At 42.2% G+C, this 21463-nt stretch overlaps 1 protein-coding gene across 5 annotated transcripts; it reads right to left on the bottom strand.

The window, feature by feature from the left end:
* Positions 1–1325: 1325 nt before the first annotated feature.
* Positions 1326–20305, bottom strand: map3k4 (mitogen-activated protein kinase kinase kinase 4). 5 transcript variants are annotated; one of them, XM_068327719.1, is made up of 27 exons: positions 20105–20305; positions 14911–15104; positions 13388–14790; positions 11325–11585; positions 10911–11063; positions 10623–10780; positions 9876–9983; positions 9678–9777; positions 9448–9531; positions 9090–9359; positions 8852–9001; positions 8356–8517; positions 8023–8156; positions 7414–7492; positions 7230–7308; positions 5984–6077; positions 5566–5688; positions 4403–4503; positions 4230–4310; positions 3943–4134; positions 3782–3852; positions 3572–3688; positions 3334–3493; positions 3099–3221; positions 2647–2753; positions 2232–2411; positions 1326–2126 (listed from the first exon to the last, which is right to left on the bottom strand). In XM_068327719.1, the coding sequence occupies exons 1-27, from the start codon at positions 20134–20136 to the stop codon at positions 2106–2108; spliced, it is 4737 nt and encodes a 1578-aa protein (XP_068183820.1). In that variant the 5' UTR covers positions 20137–20305; the 3' UTR covers positions 1326–2105. The 5 variants fall into 5 exon arrangements, with proteins under 5 accessions (XP_068183820.1, XP_068183821.1, XP_068183822.1 ...); XM_068327720.1 differs by having other exon boundaries at positions 14911–15101; XM_068327721.1 differs by lacking the exon at positions 20105–20305 and adding an exon at positions 19823–19957.
* Between the last annotated feature and the right edge of the window lie 1158 nt (positions 20306–21463).

Below are 21463 nucleotides of genomic sequence, written 5' to 3'. Positions count from 1 at the left end.
TCAAGCAGATGGCAGAGTGTTTAGTGCCTCCACAAATATTCAGTAATATATTTCTTATGAAGCACATTATATATGATTAATGTTCGGTACCCATTCTGCACACTAGTGTTGTGTTAGTGGTTTGTATAGAATTTTTTTTTTTTTAAATTGTCCTTTCTACTTTTTGGAAAAAGTGATGATTTCTGTTCTTGCTCTCATGAATCGTTTAGAAAATGTGACTCCTGTCTGTCACTGCTGGCACTGAGTGTCTCTTTGTTTCTCTCTCCAGGTGCACAGACTATAGGGACATCTTGATTTGACAATGTCTGAGCTGTGTCACACTTCTTTCATTAACTGAGAGTTAATGTATATTAAAAGTGCAATCGTTTTGTTTTTATACACTCGAATAGATCCTCAAAAAAAATGGTCTAGTTCTAAAGATAACACGGGGAATCTAACTGAATTGGTTTGAAAAGGAGATTATTTTTAATAGTTCTGCAAACCGCATGTACTATCTTTAATTTCCAATCAAAAAATACTATTGTGGGTTAAATTCCTGTTGGTTAAATCCGTCTCTGCTACAAAACAGACTTAATGTGCTGCAACCTCTTTCCTCTGATCCATCAGATTTTCTATGAAATTCAAGTCAAATGACGGACGGCCACTCTAGATTGATTCATTCAGGATCTTTTTTTTTTTTTTTTTGGAATGTCAAGTGATGTCCATTATATATGTTCCTGACATATGGCAAAATGTTTTCTAGAATTTTGCAATTGATGGAAACCCTTTTAAATCTTCACATACCGCAGTTTTCCAATCACTGAAGCAAGCAAAGCACTTGTTTGTGTGCCCCCAGTGGATTGATTTTAACAGCTTTGGATTACCATGACCTGGATAACTGAGAACCTACAAAGACATCTTGTGTGTGCACCATATTTCACTATAGGGTGTTCTTTTCAGCATTACCCTTCCTCCTCTAGAAACGCTGCTGAGCCATAAGCAATTGTTTGTTCCACAGCTCCACAGGACAGCATCCCAAATCTTCTGTATCCAAGATGATTCTGGGCCACTGTCAGGTTTTGAGTTTGATCAAATAATAAAAACTTCTGTCTCTGTTGCTGGACCCTATGAGCGATTTTTTCAAAACAGCTTATGTGTCAGCATGACACACACTTCCTACACTTCCTACGTTCCTCCTTCGTATTCTAAAGTCTTTGAACACGGTACCTGTGTACAACAAAATAGCAATCACTGGACTTGATGCCTACATGTTTACTTGAGCCAATGATTCAAGCAAGATGGAAGAAGAAACACATTTCATTAAAAAAAGAATTTATTAATATTGTTTGTACATAGCAAACACTGTAAGAGCAGCAGAGGACCAGAAGTTGTGGTGTGTGTCAGTGTGTGTCTAGTCGAGTCGATGTTTTGCGTTCAGCAGCAGGGAGGGAGAGCAGGCCCTGCGTCTCCTCTTGGTTGGCTACCGGTCACATGACCAGCTCTTCAACAGCGACCAATAGACTTGAACATTGCTTCTAGTTGACATTTACTTCTCAGCAAAGGGAAAGAACAAATAAAAACAAAAAAATAAATCCTTCCTTGTGCTCATACTTGCCAGATGACACATTATCAATTCATTTAAATGTTCTTTTCGTAAAGGTAAACCAGCATCTCCATCCACACACAGAGGCTTAGCAACCTCAACAGGTATAAGACTCCTCCTCTACACAACTGTCCCTTTGGGTAAAACAGTTTCAAAGTGCCATTGATCACCCCCCCACCCCATCCCCGACCCAGAAAATAATGAAAAAAAAAAAAAGAATCCTTGATGCCTTTTTTTTTCAGTGGTCTCATCAACAGTGACAATAGTTATTTTACAATATTGTTTATACAAGAATTAAGCCAATTCTATTATTACAGTATGTACAACCACCCCCCACAAAAATGACACACCAACCCGAAACTCCATATGTCCGGTTGTCCTCTGAAATTATAATGTATAAGTTCCTCAGTTTAACTCCATGTGCCTTCATCTCTTCTCCACATCCCAGATTTTTTACGCTTTGTCAGCAGCATGTCAGTGATGCCTCAGATTGTAAACTAAAATGCCACAGAAGAGCTCACCTTCACTCTTCATCTGTGCAGACCTGAAACATAACCGATAGCAGCTGTAAATCCTGCATCCGTAAAAACAATTGAAACCAAAGCGTTTCGTGTGATGTTACTGGGTTTTGACCACAACGGCCTCTCACCTTGACAAACGGGTGGTCTAGTAGCATGCTAGCCGTCCAGCGTCGTTTGGGTTCGCTCTCCAAACAGTGACCAAGGAAGTCCTTCCCCTCTGTGCTCAGCTTCTCTGGAATGGGCGGTTTATGGCCCATTCCTACTTTATACATGATCTGGAAGTTGTGCTCATACTCATGCCAGGGTCTCTGCAGGGTGAGATAAAGAAAGAATATTTATTGTTTATATTGTAAAAAAAGGCCTTTAACAAGTGTAAATTTCATTAGACTCTTGTAATTAAAAGGTGTAAAGTCAACTACTAAAAACGTCACCAACAATAACCTACAGTGGGTAAAATATTATATATTCACTATAAGACTTTGATTTTTTAAACTTTGACTGATGCAGAAATTGACTTACAGTCTCCTCTCTGCCAGTTCTTACCTTTCCTGTCACCATTTCAATGAGAACGCAGCCCAAACTCCAGATGTCTGCTGCTCGTCCATGACCTTCACCCTTTGCTCGGGTGATAACTTCGGGTGCCATGTAGGCTGTCGGCAGTAAAAAAAAAGTTACATAATACTCCACACATTAACCTTGACGTCCATTTTCTCTTTATCCCATGTTAAGATGTTTGAGATTGAAACGTAATCCAAATACATACAAACTCAGATTTAACAATATTCCTGTCACAAAAATATGAGACACGTTCCCCTCATACAGAAAAGATTTAAATATTGACGTCAAATGTTCTTCATTATCAACACAACTAATACATTTAGACAACAAATGAAGACATGCGGGAGAGATTTTTCTGTTTCAAGGGGGAAAATGAATTAAACCACTACACTCCATGATGGTGACATGCGACCTAAACACCTGATGTCATTTCTTACCTGCTGTTCCCAGAGTGCTGTTCACCTCCCCGGGCATAGTGTGAGTGTTGTTCCTTAATTTTACAGAGCAGCCAAAGTCACCCAGCTTAATCAGGCCTGACGACGTTAAAAAGATGTTGGCTCCTGAAGAGTGTGTATTTTAAAAAAATAAACAGAATTAACAGTTGGTTAGAGAAACGTTTCAGATGCTTCTGATGAAAAAAATAAATCATGAGAGTCATCATGTGACACAGACCCTTGATATCCCGATGGACAATGCCGTGCTCATGGAGGACATTGATGGCTGTGGTGATCTGTTTACTATAGAGCCTGATGACGTGCTCCTGCAGGCCCAGTCTGGACACCTCCTCTAGCGTGCCCTCGTCGCAGTACTCCATGAAGATGTACATCTCCTCCTACAGGTGAAACACAACAACTTACAGCTGCTTCAGGATGCCACACTGTCAGAAACAACTCCACGGCCGGTGTCTTACCCGATGGAGCTCAACTCCAAAGTACCGCACCAGGTTCTTGTGTTTAATGCCTTCAAATATTTTCAGCTCGTCTGCAGTCTCCTTGATGGTTTTGTGATCGTTTGGCTGGAATCGGATCTGGTTGTAAAACAAAAACACAAATTTATTTTTTCACCCGCACAGCTGAGTCAAATTTTAAAAACAACTAAATTCTCCGGCTGTGGTGAATACCTCCTTCATGGCCATTAGTTCTCCAGTGTCAACATTGATGCAGGTGTACACCTTCCCATACTGGCCCTCACCTGCAACACAAAACATAACATAAGATCGATGAGTGTCTTGTTTGGGAACTCGGTGGTTTTACATCGAGGGCCAGCAGGTTGCAGCCGTACCGATCTTGTTGCCCCTCTGCCACTTAAAGGTCACCTTCCTCAGCCCTACGTGCATGACGGTGTCGTAGGACTTGGGCGTGTGACACACTTGACCGATGATGTTGCGCTGCTTCATCATAGCGTATCGCTTGTCCTCAAACTTGCGAATGGAGCGACGGACGGCCTCCATTGGGCTTTGCCTCGCTGCCGTGTCTGAGACACAAGACACAAAAAGTGATCAATTTAAAAAAAAATACTCCTGATCACATTTTTCACTCAATCCATTCTTTATCAATTGACAGTCTCACCCTTTGACTGACTGATGAAGGTGCGGAGCTCCCAGCTCCGGCGTGCAGTGCTGTTCGGGTCCCCCTTGGGATAAGAGGGTTCTGGTAAAAGAAAATCACAAGAGAAAATCAGCCCATCAAGATGATTAATCTGCGCAACAACTCCAGCCACGCCAAACACCGAATGCACCTACCTTCTCTATCCTCTGTGGGGCTGGAGTGGCGGCTCAGAGATTTAAAATGCAACTCTGCCGCAACTGATGACAGACGGTCATTCTCATGGAAACTGGATCCCCTGCATGGACATGGGAAAGATCGATGGTCCATAGTGGTTCGATCAGAAACCACAGAAAGTCGGCATGTTGCATTAAATAAAGAAGAAACACTTATTGTACCTTGATTAAGCGATTCCTTCACATTTGATTAATTCCTAAAAACTTAAAAACGAGATCCATCGGCTCTAAATGGATCGTCTTGAGTTTTCTAGTAAAGTTGCATAAATTAAACACAACATCCAATTCATAACACAAGATGTTTCTACAATTACAATTCAGTTCCTGTTCATTCAAGAAAAACACATTCTCGCTCTGGCTTTTGAAACCCATAACCAGTTCGGCATGCATCAGAGTCATTATACAGCTTGAACACACTGGAAGACCAGCTGTCTTAGCGCATGTTCAGACTTCAAAGCACACAGAAATAGGACAAAAATCTAATGGTGGTGAATCACCAGCATCACAGCAAGACTGATGTTAATAGCGCTAAAAGCAAAGGATCATAGCCCACTATTCCACAGAAAAAGTTTCTCATCGTTTTCACACCATGCAAAATAATCCCAGCCTCTTCCCTTGGGCAGACTTGTGTAAGGTTATTTATTCTGATTTGGGGATTAGAAAATTAGTCACTGGTCTAAATTAATGCAATAAATGTCTCTAGAATTTAATTTGGGCAATTCCAGGTCTAGATTGTATTGTATTGTACCTTTGATTAGCACAAAATCAATGAATTAAAACCACAATTAAAAAAGGTTTCTAACACTACAAAAGGTCGCTGCTACATTTATATCTGTGATGCGTCTGAGTAGAGCTTGGAAACGCTTGAAGAATGGAAGACTGACTTTGTGAATATAACCAATATCTGTCCAAGTTCATAGTGTTTGTTTGAATGCAATCAGAGTTAAAAGCAAAAGAATCAGAAATGTACAAATTAAAACCTGAACACAAACCATTACAATGATTTTGATGACAAATATATATTCCTTTATAAAATTGCTATCCTATTTGCTTTTGCTGTGTCAGAAGCTGTATTTTGACAGCAGTTCCTATAAGGGGACCTTGAGACTCCGGGACATGACTACCTGACGTCATTGGGGCTGCTGCTGAGTACTTTGGTGTGGCTGTGTTCCCCCGAGCCCTGAGGGACAGGGCGAGGGCCGTTGGGGAACAGCTGGTTCCGGAGGTCACAGGGAAGACTTCGAGAGCTGTGTGGTGAAAAAACAAACTGAGGAGCTCTGCCATGGGAGGTGAGGTGGCTTTGCGTGGGATGTGAATAGGTTACGTATAAGAGTGTCACTGGGTGGCTGGTGGAGAGACAGACACGATACCAATAAAAGAAATAAAAACGCACACTCACACACACATACACAAAGAAGATCAGGTTGCACACAAGCAGAACTACAAAGCAAAAACACCAGTGGAGAGTAAAGTTATGTGCCATGCAAGAAGAAGAATCACGTTAAAGAGACTAAAGAGATGGGCTGAACTTCAGTCACCTACCTGAACCCTTCGGCGTTGGGGATGAACAGGTTGGGATTTGGTGGGTCACTGTGGGAACGAGGGACCTTTACTGGACGAGGACTGTTCCTGGGAGCTGAAAAGAAAAAGCTCAATTGAGTGACGCCACCTAAGGAAGCTTCGTTGGTAAAGTTTAGAAGAAGTATTCAGGCCCTTTTCAAGAGACCACCAGACAGAGAAGAAAACCCTTCTCCTAGTTTGGATCACACACATAATATGTGAAACATGCCACATGCCCTTCCTGTGTTTATGAGGTCCTCTTTACATCTGCTCCCATCTCAGCAGCAGAAAAAAAGACACACCCCCACCCACCTCCACCCCCACTTTTACACAATCTGACAGAACGGAATGAAAGCATTTCAAATGGCTTTAAAAAAATGGGCTTTCAATGAAGTAACCTCTGAGAAATAGCGTTAATTCAGTTCTCAAGGGGAAACACAATCAGTTTTGCAGCCATGTTCATCCAGAGGTGACGTAACACATGAACAAAAAGGAACCACTGCTTTGTGTTTAATTTTTAAAAAAAAAAAATTTATATACTGATTATAATCCCCGCAGGGAAATTAGTACCACACTCTAGTTAGTTCAAATCAAATCATGCATATATATGTGTGTACAGGCCCTGAACACAAACACACACACACAGGGCCTTTACGCATGCAGAGGAGGTAGAGTGGCGGGCAGCCCCTTTATTGGTGCGCCCCAAATAAGCAACTTGTAAAGGGGACAGCGCCCAACTCCATTCAAGTCGAAGAAGAAAACTGTTTTCCCCAAATGTTTTTTGCGAAGATTTATATTTGATCACTAACTTTCTAGTGTTTATTTAGTGTTGAAGAGCACAATTTCATAGTGGAATAACAAGAATAACAGTGATAACCTACATTTGGCCCAGTCACTTTATTTGTTTCAGACTCGTTTAATCGGGAACTGTTTGCTGAGCAAGCATATTTTCCAGTACATTCTTACTTCCCACTTGCCTACGGCAACTGCATGTTTCTACTGTTGGCCACTGAGTATCAGCAGAGAGAAGGCTGAGAAACCAGCCTAAAAATAACTTCAGCTCATCAAGAGCACATCTTTCCTCTTAGCCCTCTCTGCTTCTCTGTTGACAGTTGAGTTATTTCAGTGCCTCTGCATGCTCAGTGTTCACAAAAACATTAAACAGAATGTATGAAATGTATTAAATGGTGTCACAAAGTGTTTTAAATTACAAAGAAGAGCATCTTACCAATATACAGACCCGTCACAGGGCTATGAGGCTTTCCAATCACATGTCCTATACATTCATTCATCAATGCTTGTAAGTTCTGCAGAGAAATAAATGGTAAATTCACGTTCAGATGATGAAGATGAATACATAAATTCCAAGCATGTAAAACGTCTTGCGTGAAGGAGAAGAGGTGTCATTTTACCAGGAAGTCATCCTCTGGCAATGCTGAAATGAAGGCAGGTTCAATCGCTTGAAGAAAATCAAAACCCTGAGTCGCCCACCTGTAGTTGAAACATGGCGGTCAGTTAGTGAAGGGTAAGGGTTTTTTCTGCTGTTCAGTTTTTTTTTTCCTCTCCCACTGTATCATTTGTGGTTAAAGAGAATAAAATCTGCAGTTTTATTTCCTTTTTTTTTAAGGAATGGTATTTTATACAGTCAAGAAGAGACAGGAGGGAAAACCGAAGACCAGAGAACTATCGGCGTGTACCATGAAACAGTGGCTTAAAACTAACATCAGGGTTGCCATGGTAGCTTTTAGAAAACATACTCAAATGAATACATTTCCAGGCTGTGACTTACGCATCAGACAAATATTTATCAATTTAATTGAGACAAATAAAAGCTCTTTTCTTAGATATGTCTGCAGCTTGGAGTACGTTTACTTTTATATCCCAGATAATTTAACTAGGATGGCTTATTGGTTGATCTGGCAGTCCCCAACAGAGAGTCTGACTGAAGCATCCATGTGAAAACAACTCCCACAGCACCTGCACTGACAGGAGAACTACTTCAAACATGTTCAAACCCTTACCTGGGCTTGGTGCCCCTGCCACTCTCACATTTGGTTAGGACATAGGTCATCCATTTGCGGGCAAAAGCTATGTAGCGCTCCCCAATCCTCTGCCTGAACTCCCCTGACATCAGGCGCACCACCTCCTTATGGTACTGGAGACAACAAAACAGTCAATGGTTTTACCATTAATTTAGCTTAACTGCCCTTTGGCAGACTCTAACCTGACTACATTAGTCTAAATGTTAGCAGATACAACACTAGTTGTATGAGCTTAAAGTGGGGGAAATTCAGAGGAGAGGGAATATAAGTACCAACAGAAACATGTTTTCTAAAAAGATACTTTCAATTTACCTCAAAGGCAAAATTATAGCCCTGGATCATTGCCTCCCTGTAGTACTGATGGAGAGTGGCTGACTCTGACTCCTCCACCTCTGCTTCAAACTCTGTGGTGAATATGAACTCCACCCGGTCAATGGTAGTGCTGATTTTAATGCATAGCTGCAGTGCCTCATCCTGTGGGTAAGACAAAAGGAGGGGGGGGGGGAGTTGTTATGTTTGATTATTATTATTATTTTCTAATAAAGAAAGTTCCGTCCAGCAGCTGTGTTAAACTGATATTGTAACGTTGAACATGGATATGAAAGTTTGGTGTGTTCCCTTTTGAGAACTGATTCTAAAGTCTGGCCTGACATGAGTTCAGTTCTGGTTAACTTTCATAGAGCAGAACTTCTTTGTAACTAAAAGCAGCAACATTTACTTGAAAGTAAGACACCAGCATACACCTGTCTTTCCAGTGCTGAAATAAATATATTGATTAGAAATCATTAGCATTTGGCTACGTAAGCACCTTGAGCTCCTCTAGAGCACTGGCAATGAGAGGCTGGCTTGATGTTTGCTCTCTGCTAAGTGTGAGCACATCCTCCATGGACTGTTGAAAGGCCTTTCGCTGTGCCACCAGGTGAGCGGACTGCATCACGATCAAGAGCACGTTCTCCACCTGAAAAAACAAACATTTGACTAGTGAGTAGCTGAACATAATTATACATACAGTATTTTACACACATCAATTAAATATCATGACTCACCTTCATAGCTTGTAAAGTGTCAACGGTTTCCATCTGGGGGACCAATTTGAGCATGTTGCCATCCCACTGAGCCCAGTCAGAGTCAGCAGTGGAGTCCCCAGCTCCATGTTTACTCATGAGGAGGTAAGCCTCATCCTCAGCAATTTCATCAGGCTCTTTGGAGCAGTCTTTGCCAGCAGCAGAATTGAGAAGCTGCAGGATTAGAGGCCGCTGATTCTTCAGGCCACAGGGAACAAAAACGTGGAGCTCCTCCAAGCCTAGAATCTGAACCTGGATGCAAAGTCAAAGCGATATACAATTAACCTGAGACTAGAAAGAAGAGATCAGAAACTTCCAAAATGAAGAGGAGAAAACAAACCTTGACATAGTTTCTCTTCTTCAGTGCCTCCAGAAGACATATCACTCCATGAGTGAAAATAAACTCTGCAGCAACTTCCAAGTCCTGCAGAGAGGGAAGCAAACAAAAGTGGTTGTCAGTCCCAGCTCTATGGCGGGCTGTGAAAACAAGGTCATGAACAGACTAGAAAGTCAGTCGTGTTGCTACTTTCTGTTTCGAGCTGTTAGCAATTCTTTAGCGGCGTTTCTCACCTTGCGAAGCATCTTGGCAAACCCCAGAGCTTTGGATGCTCGTTCCCTGGCCTCGTGGAACAGTTCTTTAAGTGAGCGGCTGGTCTCAATAACAGACCGCCTCAAAAAAATCAGAAAGCTCAATGTTAACACATCTCCACAAGGAAAAAAATATAAACAACTCACAGAGGATGACAACATTTATTTCTGCACTCTGACCTGATCTCATCTGAACTGCTGTCATCTACACTTTCTTCATTACCACTCTTCTGCAGGCCGGCATCAAGGAACTCTCCCGTGGATTTGAGCAGCATCCCGGCAATGTCACTAAAAAGAGCAGTAATAATCCTCACTTATAAAAAAAACAAACACACACACCACTAAATGACAAATTCAGATTACTTTAGATTTGAAGATTCTGCTTTCTGCAATAATCCTGAGTTCATAGCATCCATTTACCCCCCCCCCCCCCCCCCCAAAAAAAAAAAAAAACAACAACAACAAAAAACTCTTATGCAGGTGCTTGGAGAAATGATCAGTTGTCATTAGAAGAAAACATTGGTTTCTCAAAATTTGTTTTAAGGAAAAGCTTTAGGTAACGACAAAATATAGATTGGTTTCGGATATATGTTTTGTATAGTGGACATATTTCAGTTGAGTTATGTTTTCCATGGCACAGACATCAATTCTAATGGAAAAGTAACTACTTGTGCTGATATGTAATAAAACAGAACATAACCTGCATCACAGGTGAACATGAGCAAAATCAGAGATGAAAAGTTTAATGTTAAACTTCACATTTAAGGATTAAAACAAACAGAACAGAATAAATGTCAGATGCACACATTCCAGGCTCCTAATACAGGTTTACGTTTTAAAAAAGGCCCACCTTTAGTTTTTGGGCAATGTGAATGCAAGGTTTACGAAAAATATCTATTTTAGAAGGTTTGCAGGTAAGTGACCAACCAGAAAAGTTTCCCAGACTGGGCCTCCCCTCCGCGGATGTAAGGAGTGATGACCTTGGTGAAATGCCACTCTTCTTCTAAGAGGTTTTTTAAGCTGTGAGATGCTTGAGGCAGCTGCTGCAACATCTGGATCCAACTGTGCATGTAGTCAAAGTAGACCTACAAAGCAGCAACCACAATCAGAAAATCTTTTACACAAATATGTATTTCCTCCCTTGATGCATTATTTCACTGACAGCAATTCTTGAATTCTGAGACATCAAGTGGCGTGAACAGCAGAGTGTCTTACCATCAACATTTTGTGCAGATCATCTTCAAACTCATCAATATTGGCATTTGTCTGCAAGCCCTGAGCGTCAGTCACTACGCCTCGGAGCATAAACTGATAATACTGCTTCATCAAGAGGCCACCTTTAAGAACCTCTTTGCATTCACGCACCAACTGCAGAGCAGAAAACAGCACAGATTAGAAACGGCACACCTCTCTTCAACAAGATTTTCGACCTGTGAAATCATAACAATAGGAAATATGCAACCCTAAGCAAAAAAAATCTAATAAAATTGTCAGAATGAAAATTAATTTCTGTCAACCACTTCCATGCCCATACACCCTTTAAGTATGGTTATGTTACTGGACCACATGTGAATGTTTTTTACAGGCCTTACCACATCACTAGCTTCTTTTCCTTTAAATACCACTTGCCTGTTTGATGCTGAGCAGCGAAGGTTCTCCAGCAGGCCTCTGCTCAAGTCGCAGTTTAAGGCATTCATGAATGACATTGAGAAGGACCCTGCACAGTATGAGGAATGCTGGCCGGAAGGATGGGAGGTCCATATCCAGTAAATCCTCCCACGAAACCTGGTCTGCCCCTAGATCCTGATGTGCAGAACCGTTGCAGGCCTCATAACGGGACAGCTCTGGTAGGTAATCACTGTACAGCATGGGGTCTGGGAAGTCTGTAAACTGCACATGGGAGACAGATCCAGTGAAGCTAACAAAAGAATATCTGAAAGAGCACCATGGCTGATCAGGGGTTTAATACGATATCTGAGACAAATTCATGACTGACAAAATATTGCTTTTACTGGTTTCTGCTATCAGCAAACCAACAAGAGCTCACAATCCGTACTGCTCATGTGCAAAAGCACAAACAGAACCTCCACTCATATAAAGTCAGTATCAGTCCCTCCTCTTTAGTACTTTTGCCAGCTTTCAGGATACTTGGTGTTCGTGACATCCTGATTCACCTGGACTTCCAAATGCTGCTTCCTCAAAGGTTAATTATAATTGTAATGACTGAGCTGCTGCAACTGTTAGGCAATTATCTGAAAGTAAAACAGACATTTAAAACCACTCTCCAACACAGCCTTTCTGACGTGTTTAATTCAGTTAAGAATATTCCCCAAAGCATACATTCATAAACTGTTTAAAAACACTTAATGATCCTGTTCCATGAACATGACTCACTCAAACAAATCCGTGTCATCCATGCAAAGCAGCATGACGCAAACACGAGTTAACAATAAGGTCAACTCCATATTTCCCTTAATTCCAACATGCAACAGTTAGTCTGGATATGTTACTTAAACTATCAGCTCTGAGGACCAAAAATATTCTGGACTATGCTGAAGTTAATCAGGGCTGAAGCAGCAATCATCCTGAAGATCTATAGAATGGACCCAATGCTATGGCACAGCGGCCACTACTGCTGTCCTACTGGTTGAAAAGCAACTCCAATGACATGCAGAAGGTTTTCAGTCACAGTACACATCCAGTGCTTTTATAGTCAGCTGAACTCTTGAGAAGAGCCAATGTGTTAATCTCATGTTGTCAGTTACAATTAATGGTAGGGTTGGTCATGCAGAACCGATTTTCTTTACCAAACTGAGTTACCAAACTGGCACAAGTTCGAAAACTCAAATTCCATCAAAATCATTAAGAAATTCTAATTTCACATCTACTTATCAGTTCCACAATAACTCTTTTAGACACGAGTTAATTTTAAGCTTCCTCCGTGGTGAAATGCAGCTTCTCTCGGTCTCACAGGTTAGATGGTACTTCAAGGGTCAGTGGGGGGGCAACAACTTCATACATGGAAAACAGGATGCACAACTAATGACAAAACTTCTTCATCCATGTGTTGCATAGATCAGCAAGTGTACCTTATTTAATGTGAGGCACCCCTATCCCTCGTCTGCCCCAGGACCAGCAACATTAGGATCAGGCATAGATCTAGGACCTGGATGGTCGGATCACTACCATTAAACCACCGGAAGTGATCCCATGATGTGGCACAAAATAACACATTCATAATTTGTATTCCTCATTCATTTGGAGAGGTAGCCTGTGCGCCAAACAAAGTTGTTTCATTTCAGCGGAGGATGTCCTTCATGCCTTTTGCTGTCCTGATCAATGACTCTCCTCTGCTGTTTCCAACAAGGACGTGTCTTATCCATGCATCACACACAAACACACAGCAAGCAAACACAAATGCCAAGGTCCAAAATCTCAGGTGGCTAAAGGGTTTCAAGGGCCCCTAAAAGAATACTGATTTGAATTTCAAGACATTTGTAGGGCAACAATCGCAGAGGGAGGGAGGGAGGGAGGGATGGATGGACTGACAACCATGTTCAACCAGGGTCTGATATCTTGGTTTTTAATCTCAATTTAGCTATACATTTTAAGATATCTATTTTCATTTTCATAGTTTACTGTTTTTATATAATTAATAACGCCACAACTGAAGTGTGCAGTTATATCTTTACCTCCAATGAGACGGTGCGGCGGAGCAGCGCTGCTCTGGTCCTCTGAAGAGAGCGGTCCATCAGTTTGTGCAGTCTGAGGATCAGTTTACGCAGTCCCATCTGTTTTAGAGCTTTATCCACAAATGGTCTGTAGATGGCTGTGGGACAGAAAGCGCCCCCTCCTGCAACAACCTCCACACTTACTGCATTTCCAGTTGTGAGAAACTCTTCTGACAACAATCGGGCAAATTTAGGAGTTAGAGAGGGAGACAACTCTCCTTCTGCTTCCCCGTCCTCCTCCTCGGTATCCCTGTCCTCTCCATCACTTTCAGCCGTAAAAGTAGCTGATGAGTCATTCTCATCCTCCTCATTCTCATCTTCTTCATTGCCACGAGAGCAGCGAGGCGATGGGATCTCAAAGACAGGCCACCCGATACGGCATAGATCGTGAAGGCCAAGCACAGTGGCCATGACGCGCAGTTTCTGGTTGAGGTCTTGGGTGATATTGAGCCACAGACAGAGTGCCTGCACCCTGCCTTGAAAGTCTCGCGCTGCATACTTTTCGTAATCCTTCTGCAGGGCCTGCAAAGAAGGATACAAAGCTTCCACCGACTCCAGCAACTCAATAACACGCTTGACTTGTTCAAACGCCAGTCGCTGGCGCTGAAGGTGTTCCCTGCAATTTTCACCAGACCCCAAAGGTTCTGCTGCATTCATTGATGATGATGGAAAGACACTAAAGCCCCAGTGATCCACTCCACAGTGGTTGGTCTCTGCTACAGCAGGTTCCCTCTCCTCTCCACAGACTAAATCTGGGACATTCTGATAGACTCTGTCAATTTCTGGACAATATAGGGCACCTCTCAAGCTGGCATAGTTGACCTTAAAGTGCAGCACCTCATTGATAATGTCAGGAATTGCCTGCCGGGCAGTGAAAAGAAAAAGATCTTGGTCACTGGTGGAGCGTCGAGCATGCCAGGCCTGCAGCTCCAACCAAATGACCTCATTGTTGTGACCCATGAAGGCCATGTTCTCCAGACCTCTCTGCTCCTTCTCCTTCCTCTTTGAGGACATAGACGTGAGCTTGAGCAGCAGCCGCAGGGTTTCAAAGAACTTGAGGCGGTCAGCAGGACAGTCAGTTCTGGAGGTCTGCCGGTGGGTCCGGGCAATGTGGGGCATGGACATAGGAGGTTTGCAACTGCTGCAGCCCAAGCTCAAATAAGGCTTCCTGGGATCCATGCTGAGGGCACCGAAAGGACTCGATTTTGAAAGTGGATCCAGCATGAATGAACCTTCAAATGTCTTCTTGTGGTCTCTCTCTGTGGAGCGGAGTGTCGCCCTTTGTTTCTTGCCCTGCTTGTAGCTGTGCTCCTCCGGGGTCTCCGGTGGCCGGGGGCTTTCTCTTACGGTGGTTGGGCTGAGGTCTGCAGGGAAAAAAAAAAAAGAAGCTCAAAAAATACATACATATAAGTCAGTGCAGTGCACATAAAACATCTAGAATGTACTTTCACACACAGTGGGATCAAATTGATTTAATAATTTACCTTTGTTTGGAGAACGTCCAGCACTCCTCGTCTGGGTGCTCCTCTGATGTTTGCTAGACATCCGTTTCATCTGACGGGGGGTATATGGAGGCGATGCGCCATACAGAACTTCCTCTTCCTCGCTGGCAGAATCCCACGATTTCTCGACCACAGAGTTCTGTTGGGTTGCATCTTCCACTGGCTTGGCCCGCCTGCTGACACATAATGTTATTGGGAAGAAGTGTGTCAATACTTTGAATTAATGAAGCCAATTTAAGTTACACCAGGTAAGTGTAGGTGGAAGGTTAAACTGTGCTGAGTTGCTTGTCGCCATAACAGCAGATGTCTTATACTACAGATAATATGTTGCTAACCTATAAACGGACTGAACGTCTGCTGCTACCTCCAGCAGAACAACCATTGTGAAGTTGTTAGGAGTCTGACTGGCTGCCTCCCAAGTGCATGGCAGCAATGTTTTGTTCACGGCCACAGCTCTCCAAACGCTGGATAATAAATGTTGGGCTCTTAACTAGAACCCTCTCCTGGTCTAGGTAGACATAATGGCTCAACCAGAGATGGAGAGTAACCTTCATTAAACCCATCTGCTAAATTATCAACCATACCGCACAAGTTGCGATTAACTCATTCACAATATAAATATTGTTGAAGTACATACAAACAAGGTGCTACTAGAAAACAGTATGTCACTTTCACGTAACTTTAAGAACCTACATCTTGAGCAACAGCAATCAAATTACATGCAAGTTTATCAGCATTCCTCACTGCGAATTTCAGATGACAAAAGGCTTAGAGTTAAAATATTTTGCATCAGCTTCTGGTGCAGAAGGAAACTACACAATCATGTGAAATACAAAAAGATAACAGTGAGTTCAGGCAGCACGCCTCTTCCAGATTAGAATGTCAGAGCTTAATGCCTTTCTGAGGGGGTTTTAATAGGATTAGAGGGAAAGGTTGGAAGGTCTGACCCCACAAACGGAAACAAAAGAGCGAGACAAGGGGGAGCGTGAACCAAGCATTCTCTATGCTGGCCACCACATCTTTCTTCATCGAACATCTGACCGGGAGGCATTCCCCAACACGTGCCTGATAGCATCTGCACAGATGGAGTTGAATGGTGTACACACTCAGTGGAGTGTGAGTGTGTGCTTTATGGGTAGTAATAAGAAAGCCATTTTTCAAAAAGACATACATACACAGACACACTCTGTGTCTCTCTCGCTTTCTCTTTCTCTCTCACTGAGCTGTTAACTCAGAAGGCAGAGACCTGCAGCAAATTCTAAAGCTTTCTAAGATTCCATGTGCGATAATTCTTGTCTTCATGAATAAAATATACTGCAAGCATATCACCAGTGCAACCATCGTAACCACAGCAGTCTTGAAATTACAGAATAACTCTTACATGAAAGAACACTGGTGCCTTTATAAGTTCATTGTACAGGAAATTGTGAAGGAGCTTGTACTGCGGGAGTAACACACAACCAAAATCTGTTAAGTATGCAGAAACATGAAAACGGTGAACAATTTTGCATGTTTGCAACACAACAATAGTCCAAGTGTTGTTCTCTTTCCCTGCAAAAAAACCCCCAAAACAGGCATAAAGATACAGCAAAAAGAAAATAGTAAATGAAATTATTTGATTGAGTTAATCACCAGTGAGTTGGGAATGCATTTGTAACCATTCCAAAGAAGTGAGTCTGTCCACAAAAATAGTGCGTGCATGTGAGGGAGAATGGGATCAAGCTTTGAAGAAACATTTCTCTACGCAAAATGGCATGACTAAATCATTAAGGAATGACAGCTGAAACAGTGACGCCATTGCTGCTGGATGATTGTTTGGTTGCTATGAGATGCTTCAAGCACAGACTGTTCTGCCACTGCAGTAACAATTTGGTGCACAAATTCCTGGTCTGAATTCTTTGCTTTTCTACCCAAAATCTACTCACAAGTAGCCATAACTGTGTGAAGCTGCGCCTGCCTAGCTGCTGCTGCTAGTGAATTATCACTGCAGATGGTGGCTGGCTGGTCTCAATGGCTCATCTGTTGGCTCATTTGGGACCCCAATAAAGGCCTGTGGAATGCTGGAGCCCCTAGGCAGAAACATTGAGTCTGAAATAAAAGCACAAACTCATGGGTCTTTTCAGCAGAGCGACTGCAGCAGTGATACCAAGGTCTGTCAGAGTCAGGGGGGCCTGACCTTTGACCCCAACCATCCGCACTATTGTACCAGCAAGGGGCACTCTATTGTTTAGCAATGACACGTGGCCTGTGAGGCCCATGTCTGAATAGCACACAGCTGGGTAGTGAGCACACTTGATCAGGATGCCAAAACTATAGGGGATCTTTTGAGAGAGAGGAAAAGGAGGGGAAGATAGTCAGTGTCTTCTTTGACCAAATTCTGTCCCCATCAGGCCATGTTGGCCATGATAGATATTGATAGGCTAGATCCAGATTTTGATGACCTCTGGCACTGTAAAAAAAAAAAGGATGTTTGCTGACTGCTAATTTGGTGATAACAATAACAATAAAATATCTGTGCACATGTGCCGACATCTTGATGAAAAAATAGCTCAGATATGGAATAGCGCATATCTCTGACCTAATGTCAGTTCCTGAGGTACAGAAGGTACAGGTACAGGCAGAAATGATGCAGGAACAGAGTTTGTGCCGTAACCTGACAGAACTCAGAAACAATGCACACAACATACCTGACCCACCCTGCTCTGGAACAGAGTGACATTACCAAGGGTGGACCTCCCGACCTCTCCTACATGGAACTGTGCAAAGTACAGTTTTGTCTTGTTTTTCCCATAAGATTTTGTACTAAAGAATCAGAAAGTCAGTTCTTTCCTAAAACACTATAGTACTTGTTTGGTCTGATGAATAACTTGATGGCAGGGAACATTCTCAGTCTAAGAAAAGACATGTCATTAATCACAAGTCTGCCACATGACCTAAATATATCTAAATGCAGACGCAGCTTGTAGACTGTGGGCTGCAGCATGAGGTAAGTGGCGTAATGACATGTTTTTCACCTTATCTTACTTGCATCATAAATGCAGTGCGGGAAGTGGTCTGCCTCCCCTAGGAGATTTAATTTGAAACTGCAGTCACAAACAACACGTATGTCGCTTTCAGCTTCATTCAGTTTAATTTCTTGCAGTCATGCAGTTGATTTTATTAAAAATCAAACAGACGATCATGTTATTCTATTTTATTTTTATTCTGCTATTTTTTGTATGAAATGTGATGTTATGCTTGCAGAAAATCAACAGCTAAAGTTTTAGTAGTTCAGGAGATCAGACTGCTTCAAAGGAAACAAAAGATGAAAGTGAAAGAATGTGAGAACAGCACTGATTCTTCCCCAGCAGCTGTGTGCAGCAACATTATGTGGGTATGAAATGCTACAGGGTGGTCCATCTGTACTCTACAAGCCTGACAAATGCAGGCATTAATGAGTCCTACCCATAAGTGGATCTCCATGCAGCAATCCAATGCTCATAGTACACCATATCCTGAAATCTCAGGAATGCTTAAGTCACAATATCTTCACAATGACTTTAAGAATGAGATCATATTGACACAGGACCTCTGTGGCTCAATAAGGACAACGTTGATTGCAAAGCAAACCCAAAACTCATCCTTTTCTGTATAGCCATCAGTCTATAAACTTTTCTCTCACTTCATGTACATAAGACCATTGATTGAGCTGCACAGACAGACCTGTATGCTGTAGACAAAAAAAAAAAAACAACTCTTTTTTGCATGTTGCAAGTTTTGTTCCAGTTGAACTGATGTTCTACTGAAAACTATGCAGCAAAGTTTCCAATGGTCTGGATATAATATATTCTGATCCAATACTGAGGAAATTGCAACTCATTCGCTTCCTAGAAAAATTAGAGAGCTTTCAAGTGCTTACTTTACCTTTCAACCTAAACTTTGTACACACATTATACAGACACTTGTGACACTGACATACTTCCAGATAAAGAAAATTTAATGACTATGGGTTGGTGCTTTTCTTTATGCAACAAAGGAAGACAGCAATTACAGTCACAAGGCCAGTGTTGCACAATCATGCAAACTGTGTGTCCACACTGGTCTACAAGATAAATACCAAGAGAATGGTACGCTGCTCAATCATTACAAAAATAGTAAAAACGAAGATTATTGTGGAGGATGACGTTGATCCAAAGTGAAAACTGCCTTCAAAGTCATCAGATCTGCAGGCACACAAATGCATATTTGAAGAGAGGAGCGGAGACATAACAGCGGATTCGTAGGGCTGGTCTGTCGACGGTCAGGGGCAAACTCTGCGGGATTTTTATTACAGGTTGCGCACATTTTTACAAAGCATCTCCCGAGAGTCCGTTGGATTGCATTCCCCGTGAGACTGCAGAAATGCATCGTGTATTAAACATGTCATTTGAGCACTGCAAAGGCATCTAGTGTGATGAAACGTGTTGCTGCAGGACACCACATCTGCAACAAATTGTCGCCACAGTTATAGACAACAAAACAACACAACAATGATGCCACATAACACATCAAGCAGCCAGTTAAAACGCAACAGTCGACGGTCCCTCGTCGTGATTCAGCAGACGAGACAACAAGTCCAGCTCGGAAGATTAACAATAACAGTGGAGCAACATCTAGCTAAAGCTAGCGAAGTTTGCGCTTGGCATTTAAGACAAAATGCATGATTTTGTAAAATCAAATAATTAACAGTACACTTTCAACCCCATCATATGCGCAAATATGGCGAATCCTACCTTGCTTCAAGTCGATTAGTTCATGTTAGTTAACTTTAGAGTGGACAATAAAGTGACAAGCGACAGCTAGCAACAGACGTTAGCTAGCTTGTTCACTGACATGTTGCACTGTTACATCGGTTGACAATTATTCGGAATGGTACCTTAGCATTTGGCGAGCATCTTGCTTATTTCTGGAGCAATGTAGACACAAATAAAAGCCTAATATTTGCAGGGAAGCACGCCTGAAAAATGTTTCTTCGAAAAGTTTGCAACTCCAGTGTGTTGCAAATGCAGCAACTCCACGCGTAGCACTATTTGACAGGAAGTCAATTTCTAAGGGATGCGCAAGCGCCACCATTGAACCGACAGCGGTATCACGTTCAGCTCCCTATTTAGCAAGTGCGAGGTCCTGATGGTGTAGCGTTGGTGTCTGTTCAACATACCTGCTGGGCTTGTTGCGATCTGGAGGCTCCATAGCAAAGCAATGGCTTCTTGATCCTAGCCGTGCATGGAGCAAACCATGTCTAACTGATATCACACAGACTATGCACTGTCGAATCCTTGCAAGAGAGACGGATTTGTGTCTCTTAGGAGCACTTTCTATCCGCCGGCACGGTGACTCTCGCTTGTGCGTATGCCGTCGCCATCTTCCCAACGTTCATTGAGGAGTGCCACACTCTGGCATTACTACGGCAACTCGCACTGGTCACGTTCGGTCATTACAGTGCAGGACCCTGAGCTTGTTCTTGTCCTACGATTACAGTCGCGATTATTCGATTCCGTGGTCGCTTCCGGGCTGATGAGTCCACTGGTGACTTTAAATCACTTGTTATAGAGCGAAGTGAAAAATCATCTGTTATAAATTACAAATTTGGATCATTATAGTCAATCCTTCATGGAATTATAGTATGCAGAGTGTGAATGAGGATTAACGTCAGATAGCTTTAAACATCAACAGAAATAAGACATCGCCCTAAAAAGGGGGTCGCATGTTCTTTGTTGAAACATAAATCCTGATCATACTTTCAAACCTACAACAGACTTACATGTAAAACTTTTAGAGAACCCACACAGCATGTTCAGGTTTAAAACCATACTTCCTCAAAACATGTTCAATTAATTGAAACACTGTATATCCCTATAAAACACTGACTCTTTACAGGGGCGGTTGTAGGACCAGTCGTGTGTGTGTGTGTGTGTGTGTGTGTGTGTGTGTGTGTGTGTGTGTGTGTGTGTGTGTGTGTGTGTGTGTGTGTGTGTGCGCGCGCGCGCGCGCTAAGGGAATGAAAATGAGATGATGAGATGATGATCTTGACCTTGAGAAAAATAGGCCAAGGTCAAATTTTAACTTTTGTACACTCAAAAGTTATGCCTATGTTTGGCTGAACTCTATTGTCTGCTATTTATTTTTCAAATTTATATTATGCATTACCATCGTCTGTTTCTTTTTTTAAGTTCTGTTATTTTAATATACTAATGTCTCAAGTCCTTTTTCTATTAGGTCTATTTAAATTTATATCAAATCTGCAGCACTACAATATAAACCTTACTAAATTTAAATTCAAAAGAAACAGACTACCAACATGAAAGCAATAAGTATAAATTTGTCTTAGTTTTACTCTCATATGAACTACGGTATACTGACCGGTACAAGATAAAGAGTGTGTTTCTGTGTACATTTTTGTAGTATCCTGCGTCACATATTCTGCTTCTGTGAGGCACTTTGGAAGGGTATGGTGCAATAAGCTTCCTGGTGCATATCACTGATCAGCATGGGACAACATGTCTTGATGTACTTTGAC

This window comes from Antennarius striatus, chromosome 11 (genome assembly GCF_040054535.1).
Source record: "Antennarius striatus isolate MH-2024 chromosome 11, ASM4005453v1, whole genome shotgun sequence".
Taxonomy (NCBI): Eukaryota; Metazoa; Chordata; class Actinopteri; order Lophiiformes; family Antennariidae; genus Antennarius; species Antennarius striatus.
This window is presented reverse-complemented; position numbering and strand designations above follow the sequence as displayed.

Excerpts from the sequence above, each read along its gene's own strand:
- map3k4 (XM_068327719.1), bottom strand. The coding sequence starts at position 20,136 with ATGGAGCCTCCAGATCGCAACAAGCCCAGCAG. Across the intron at positions 3,494-3,571 it reads TTGGAGTTGAGCTCCATCGG|GAGGAGATGTACATCTTCAT; the intron begins GTAAGACACCGG and ends TTTCACCTGTAG. Across the intron at positions 2,754-3,098 it reads CAGCACTCTGGGAACAGCAG|CCTACATGGCACCCGAAGTT; the intron begins GTAAGAAATGAC and ends TACTGCCGACAG.